This window comes from Dermacentor albipictus, chromosome 7 (assembly GCF_038994185.2).
Source record: "Dermacentor albipictus isolate Rhodes 1998 colony chromosome 7, USDA_Dalb.pri_finalv2, whole genome shotgun sequence".
Lineage (NCBI taxonomy): Eukaryota > Metazoa > Arthropoda > Arachnida > Ixodida > Ixodidae > Dermacentor > Dermacentor albipictus.
In genome coordinates this window covers 78,101,255-78,109,392 of record NC_091827.1, presented here as the reverse complement: position 1 = coordinate 78,109,392, position 8,138 = coordinate 78,101,255, and the positions used below count along the sequence as shown (strand labels likewise).

Here is an 8,138-nt window from a genome sequence, read left to right as displayed (position 1 = left end):
GAAAGGCAACAAAGGAAAACAAGCGATGGAGAGCTTCAGTGGAAGCAGAAGCACCCAAAAGCACAAGGTGGTGAAGCTGTGCATTGCCTTTGAAAGAGAAAGCTTCTTAAGGTATGACCGGTTTTTCTATATTGTAAACATATTAAGAGCCTCGGCTTCGTATGCTCAGCACAGTCGGCCTAGATTGGTTGCAAAGGAACGTGCAAGGTAGGATAACAGTGCAAAATGGGGAACAGTCCTTATGCAAAGCCGATTCTCTAAGGCCTCCCAGACATCGACAGCCTGAAACCATCTTTTTGGCGAAAGAAACTGGCAATGTTTTGCAGAGGCTTAGCAGAGGTACAAATGAAATATGGAAGCCTGCTCTTGCTACGAGTTCACACACAACGGCCTCTCCATGCTAACCTTCTAGATGCGTTTAACTCTTTCCCTAACATGGGGAAAATAGGATTTTTTGTCGGCTACGGCAGATTTTCTTTCTGAGTAAACTAATGCACTCTATATTTTATGTAATACTTAAAGAAAAGGCAGAACGATGCACCTGTCACTCATAAATTTTTTATTAACAAGATGTATGCCATAAAAAAGATATGAATTGCCAAAATCAAGATTGTGGGATAAAATTGAACAAGCTTTGTAATGATACGCTTGTATCTACTAAGAAAAAAATATAACACATGGATATAGTCAGCCACAAACACAGCGGAATTCCGAGATCTGCGATCTATCTAAGCCCGCTGCTCCCGGAGGCGGCCATTTTTGCTTTCTGCTTTGACAATCGCCAAACTTCGGAGTGCGTTCAAAAATTAACGCCTGGTGGGGAAAAAGCGAACTGCTCAGAAAACAAAAATATAGTTCTCCTCCTTCACATCCTACGGTGCAGAGTGGCCGAGAACAGAGCGGAAAGTCTCGAAAGCGGCGTTTCAAATCATCAATAGCGGGCAGCCATTCTTGCTTTTTACTTTGACGAGTGCGAAAGCTTCAGAGCGCGTTCAAAATCACCGCCTGGGGGGACAAGGCGAACTGCTTAGGAAACAAAAGACTGGCTATCCTTCTTCACATCCGAAAATGCAGTGTGTCCGTGAGCGGCGCGGAAAGTCTTGAAACCGGCGTTTCAAACAATAGTTAGCGGGCTAATAAGAGGTGTGAGGGAAGCAAACAGCACATCAGCAACAGTTGTATATGGTTCCAGATGGTACTTGACAAAATTGCAAGACCTTGTTGTTCTGCTGTCAGAGCACACTGTAGACATTGCTGTTCAGAAAATTCATCAGAGCGTCTTGCTGTTGAAGCAACCCCGTACTTTTGTTTTTGCAGTGTTCATGCTCCGTGTAACCTCCTACCTGTGATAAACGAGAAGGGGGTTAACCGAGGGGCCCGATTTTTATTAGTCATATAAGAAGCCAACAAACACTGACACCAAGGACAACATAGGGGGAATTACTTGCGCTTAATGAAATAAAGAAACGATAAATTAATTGAAATTAAAGTGGATGAAAAAACGACTTGCCGCAGGTGGGAACCGAACCCACAGCCTTCGCATTTCGCGTGCGATGTTCTACCAATTGTGCTACCGCGGCGCCGTTTTCCCATCCACTTTCTTGGGTACTTAAGTGTCCTAGTAGAACACTGGGAGTGTTAGGCAGCGCCACTACTCACAGACCTTGGCGGCGGACGTGGAACCTCCTTTCTGCCGCAGGCGTAACGGGAACGTGATTTTTTTGGGTGAAGGCAACTGGTCAATAAACCCACATATGCTACCTGAAGGCATCAATGTTGCCGGATTCGAGACCCTCGTTATGTAATAAACGAGAAGGGGGTTAACCTGTGAGGCCTTTACGGTCATCATCATCATCATTATCAGCCTGGTTACGCCCACTGCAGGGCAAAGGCCTCTCCTGTACTTCTCCAACTACCACGGTCATGTACTAATTCTGGCCATGTTGTCCCTGCAAACTTCTTACCTTCCTGCCACCCCCTGCTACGCTTCCCTTCCTTTGGAATCCAGTCCGTAACCATTAACGACTACACTCTAAGAACAGTTTACACCCTTTGGAGTGCCCCTTCTGCCACACAATAATAATCGTCATCTGCCTTGATGCGTTTCCTTTCTTTACCGCTGCGAGCCCGGAACTTTCCAGTAACGAACGGCATGTTACCCAAACTTTGATAACTTTTTTATGAATGAATACATTCAAATGAAATTTTTCACACCCATTCCTGACATAAACATGTGTGCAACAAACTAGAAGAAAAGAAATAGGTGCAAGATTTTTGAATTTGCATCATATTTTGCAAACAACTTTTATCCAAGTGGACAATTTTTTTTTCAACTTGCTTAGTCTTTCAAACATAACTTCCTTGATGTTTATCACATCACATTTATTCTTGTTCATTGCATAGGTCATACACTTAGCTACATAAATGAAAACAGCTTTACTCAATTCAGCAATTCGTTAGTTACTTATCATTGCTGGTGCAACTAGCACTTCTAATACATTTTACCACAAAAATTACCTTCAAAAAACAAAATGAGCTATTTTTGCAGTTTAAACAGTTGGATATGTTAAATAAGACATGCTCATTCAGGGAAAAAAGTTATTTAAATCCTTACTTCTGTTTTAAAAAATGTTTTTTTTTTTTGGGGGGGGGGGGGGCCTCTCACCTTATTAGTCTATACATCGAAAGTCTGCGCACTGCTCCGACAGAAATGCTTTCCTGATTTTCAACACTATGCAGCCTGGAAGAGGCTCTCTGTTGCGTCTGCCACACGTGTGCCGTATCAACCTTGCAAAGTGGCAATACACTGCATTTTTGTACCACCTGCAGAAAAAAGGAAAAAATCATTTCCCATTTCAACTGCGTGCAACTGTTTTTATCAAGCCAAGGTAAATAGTGCTTTCTATTAGAGAAATTGTTGTAACACAGCTGACATGACAGCGACTGCATAGACAAATTTGAAGAGTTCAACTGTACTCGTGGTCAGTGGCGAGTCGGTGATGATTCATGTTTGGAAAATTAACAGCCCAGAACAGACAAGGACGAAGGAAAAGAACACAGCGCCAGTGTCACGTTCCTTTCTTTTGCCCTTGTCTGTGTCACGCTGTTAGCTTCCAAAATATGAAGAGTTCAACATTTTAGTTGTCTGTGACTGTACATGCGTATGTCGACAGCTTTGACCTCTCCTTGGTTCAGGGCCATCATGTTCAGGTAGGCAATCTCTATGGCATGCACACCTAAAGTTTCAGCCATAAAGGTTGGGTGCATTGTGATGCAAGCTCCGCCTTGCATCTTGGCATGGACTTTGGCGACGCTATGGCAGCAGATGTTTTCTGTGGCTGTCTCCATCTGCTTGCACAGGCCACAGTGACACCTGAAACATGCAATGTTATTTTTTTATCAGGTAGCATGCAAATCCTCCTGCCATGTCTTTTATCAAGCATTACTCAATGCTGTGAGCTTGCTTTCAAAAAGACAAACTTCTATTAACTCAGGGACGAAAGTAAATGAGGCATTGCACTTCTGTTTTAACGTGCAAGTGAATTTTTTTTTTTTAATTGTCTGAGATACAACTATTTTGCTTCTCCTGTGTGGTCATTTAAAAAAGCAGAGACCACATGTTTGACAAAACAGCAGAAAGACAAGGCGTGTATGCAACATGTTGACATCGCAGAATTGTAGCCTGTATTCTGAAGTGACACCTGTTTCAAGATATACATGGTATAATCGAGTGCCAAAGGCGTTATTGTCTCAGTTGCTTAACTCTTGCTCTGCACATCTTTTTTGCTATAGGAGGCGAGCACACATCAGGCATTCAAATCTCTGAACTCATACTATTACATAATTGTAGCCAAATATATTATCGACTGTGCCATTGCAATATGTTCCCTGTGGTCATTAGTTAAAATGGTAATTAAAGACCATTCATCAGTGGCTTTCTCACTATAATTTTTCGAGCTTGTGATGTCCACTGTTTGTTGAACTAATCCCACTGAAAAGATAAAATGGTATCGCCGCTGGCAATCTTGTAACGCAGCCTAGTGAGCTCTAAGCGAGTATGCTCTTGGAAGCACTTTATTGATGTTTCTTGAGGCTGCAGGCAGGTAGTGCCCCGGCTAAATGTTAGACTTGCTATTCTTTTACTGATATTGGGTGCAATAAAGCAAGTGCAAGTAGAGGTTCAGCCAAAGCATACATTGCGCAAAATCCTTGCACCGTGGGCACATGTACACAGAAGTACAGGGGAGGAAAAAAAATGAAGGCTGGTAGGAATGCACGGCAGCTTAATGAAATCGTACTTTTGTTGAGTACGGACCTGAGATACATGCATGCATAGAATTCATGCCAGCAAGCAATCTACTTCGCACTATTTGCATTGTGCGAAGTAGCACCACACTTCATCTAACGTGAACGGCTGGCTAAGCAGTGCTGCACGCACGAAATATGATGAAATGAAGCTATAGTACTCACCAGTGCGGAGGGAATCACCAGCGTTTTGCGCAACACTAACGTCGTCGTCTCTGTCGACCACGTCTTCTGCGCTGTCTCTTGAGCTGGTGACGATGGGGTCAAAGTCAAAATGTGAAGCGTACACGATGCCATCGCTGCTTCTGCTGCTTGAAGGTTCGTTGCTTGCTTCACACGAAGTTGTCGGTGTCAAAGACAAGGCATGCGATATCGAGCAAATATTGCAATGAACGGCAGCCATACTCTGACGTCGCATGGTGCGGTGGCCGATTTTGTAGCAGACAATGGCTCAGTTCCATGCAGCACATGAATTTACACATGGAATGGCAATATGGCAGTCGGCGCTGGAGGGCGGGGCTTAGAGCCAGCGACTTCTATCTCGTATTTTGGACAGGCATATGTACAGCCCAGTTTTTACACATGTATAGCCATACTAGACCCCCTACTACAATTTCTTGTGGAAAACCGAAAATTGTTGGGTGACCGTGTCAAGCCCTCTTTAACAAAAGGCTCGTTTATGCATTGAAGCACAAAAGCAACTGGAACAGCCGAGTATTTCATCCCACACTTAGGGAAATAATATCTCGGAAGTGGTGTAATCCTGGTAATTCATTTCAAGTGGATATGTCTTGTAAACTCTCCAGTTACAATTCGTAAATTGCAATAGTTGCCATGAAGTAAATAACTAGGAAGTTAACTAGTTGAATATGTGCTCGATTTCTCATGCAATTATTGTCTGCCTCTTGAAATCATCCTGCTCAGGGATGAGAATTGTACAATTAGCCACAAGTTACTTTTAAAAGTTCTGTAAAACTTGAAAATGACCAAATCTGAAAATTCCATATCTGCAGTATATTACTGGGGGGTCAGCATATCAACCTGGGATAGCAAGGAATGCTAGACGTTAGTGGTCCACACATGCATTTGGACACATGTCTCACGTGTGCTAGAGCATTTGTGAGCCTGGCTAAACTTCACAATGGACACAGCTCTAGCAAGGACATTGACAGGGTTGGGCAACTGGACATATCTCAAGTGCATATGCGTTCATTTGTTTATGCGTCTTTCTTGGCTTTTTTTTTAATACCCTTCCCCTCAGGCCTTCCTCCCCCACCCTCCTGCCCTTCTTCAGGACCATTCCAGTGACTGCATGAATGCGACACAGCTATGATGCCTGCGATCACACTTTTCCATTTTCTCAACAGTAATATATACTACCACTATTACTGATATGTATTGCCCTTTCGTGGACACAAAGTGAGTAAAATAAATAAAGCAAAACAGAGGAGAGGATTGCATCACATGCCAGACTCTTTCATTCGTCATCACTCTGCTTTCAGCACACGCAGTTAATGTACATTCTCATGGCAGTCCATTCCAATGGTTCACTTTTCTAGTCTCTTCTTGACAAAGTTGATGAGGGTCATGCGATGGACACGGCCATCGTTCGGGCATGTCTCGGATGGTGATTGGGGGGGCAGGATTCGGAGGCCTGGAACCCACGGCCAAAGCACGGCCGACTGGAAGCAGTCCTTAAAAGTGGCTGCGCACCCATACTTGGGCATCTCATAGTCGCTCTTTCTCGTCATGGTGTTGAAGTAGTAGGTGCGTTGTGAACTCGTACTGAACTCTTCATGCCATGGCTCTGCATAAACGTAGGTTACAAAACAGGAGTGGATATAAGCTGCTACTGCAGAAGTACCAAAGTTCCTACTGTTTGAATGATGGTGTTCTAATACAAGGGCCATTCAGAGAGTTAGTTTCAATTCATTTTTAAACAGGCATGAACATACAAAAAGTTGACAGTCGCTTGAGCATACACTAAAGAGGATGAAGGCAGAAGCCTTCGCCATCACGAGACATCCCTGAAATTACTTGATATTCTCATTCGAATGAGTTGTTACTTCGTATCACTTGTTTTGTCCCCAAAGGTTGTGGCTTCGAGCACCTTAATTATATCATAATTAACTGTGCCTTAATTAACTTTGCCTTAATTAACACCAAAGGTCTTAGGTTCAACTTCTGCAAATGGTCGTGAGTTTAACTATGCATAGTAGCACCATCAATTTTTGGTGCCATCGAATTTTGGTCCGACCAAAATCGAGGGTCCGACTTCACCAAAAGTCTTGTGTTCAAGTGCTGTAATTAACTTAGCCCTAATTAACTTAGCCTCAATTTCGGTGCCATTGAATTTTGGTCCCACGAATGGTCGTGGGTGACACCAACAATTTTGGTGCCATAATGCCAGATGGCAATTTTTTTCATAATGTAAAACAATTGATTTTTCAACCCATGAGGCACTTAAGGCTTTTTTGCATTAAAGAAAGAAAGGTTCAACCAAGTATTCACGCTAAAGAAGACAAGGTCGACATACATGGTGGTTCAAATGATTCCCTGATTAAATGTTTATTATATCTCTCTATTCTCTCTATTTCTCGTGTTCATTATTGAATCATTTTGCTTCGTATTCGTATTGTATTTCATGTGCAGTTACATCGACCTTGTCTTGTTTAGCATCAAAACTTGGTTCAAGCTTTCTTTCTTCGGCATTGCATGCTCTGCAATGCACCCCTCGCCTTACTTTTCTTGCTCTTTCACGCTACCACGTAGAATAGGGTCTATTAGCCCCTAGTGCTTACAGCTTCTTCAAAACAGACACTCAAGGCACAGGCGACGCACTCACACGATCGGCGGCTTGCCACTCTCACTGCTTCTCTAACCCAGCTCTCCTCCGTCCCAAATTCAGGCACTTCGCACCATCTAGCAGAGGGCTGGGCAATAAAGTTAGAGGGCGCTTTGGTGGTGGCATGACACCACCATGACACCGGTGACACAGGCATTGACATCCCACCCCATTTATGGCTAATTATACTCGTCTTTAATTGTATCCTTAGTTTCTGACTACTGCAAAATTCCGAGCAAGCCCCCCTACCTGTTTAAGCACGTCCCTCCACTTTCGAGTGACCTGAAATTGATGCCAACTACCAAGCAAACGCCCCCTCCATTTTTTCAGCCTGTCCACCGCATCATGCATTTTCACCTGACTGCTTGGCTACCGTTTTTTTTTGTCAACATCTTACGAGATGTCATTTTATATTACATAAAATGATGCAATTCAGTGTGAAATAAATTTATTGCTTAGCCGCATTTCTGCCAAGGCCCGATAGTTCACCATAGCCAGGTATCCAAAGCCATTGCCTTTGTCAGTCACTGTTTTGGTCAACCATGCCAAGTGTCACGTAGTGCAAGACAAATGGTGCGATTTTGCATGCGATCCATCACGCCGCGTTGGAGTCCAACTTGCCACAACCAATGATTCAGGACACGTGGCATAAATGAGTGAGCGGCGAACTGGCGCCCTTGCATGGTCACTCGGAATGACTTCGCGAATAAAGTGAAAACAAACGTGTTTGCAAAGCTCTTTTGTTTTAAACAAAAGATGCGAATATAAACACAACTACTGTATGTGAGCAGCGTAGACGTGTTTCCGCAAGGACACGTCTGCCGTGTCGGCTTTGTTGACAGCTGCCTATGACTAGGAGCTGGCAGGCCTAGCTTGCTGGCCACAGGATCCGAGGCTGACAGGCCTTGAATTTCGCTCCACAACTGAGCAAGGCCCACCTCCCACCTGCAAACTTTCTGGGATTGTCTTTCACCCCAGAGGGGGGGAG

The 8,138-nt window shown here is 43.7% G+C and overlaps 1 protein-coding gene across 2 annotated transcripts in view; it reads right to left on the bottom strand.

The window, feature by feature from the left end:
* Positions 1 to 5,760: 5,760 nt before the first annotated feature.
* The window catches only part of LOC135899060 (cap-specific mRNA (nucleoside-2'-O-)-methyltransferase 1-like), a 102,902-nt gene continuing 100,524 nt past the window's right edge, over positions 5,761 to 8,138 (bottom strand). For both annotated transcript variants that reach the window (XM_065428307.2, XM_065428308.2), the window contains one exon: positions 5,761 to 6,112. In XM_065428307.2, the coding sequence (XP_065284379.1) occupies positions 5,853 to 6,112 (260 nt within the window). In that variant the 3' untranslated portion in view covers positions 5,761 to 5,852. The remainder of the gene's footprint in view (positions 6,113 to 8,138) is intronic.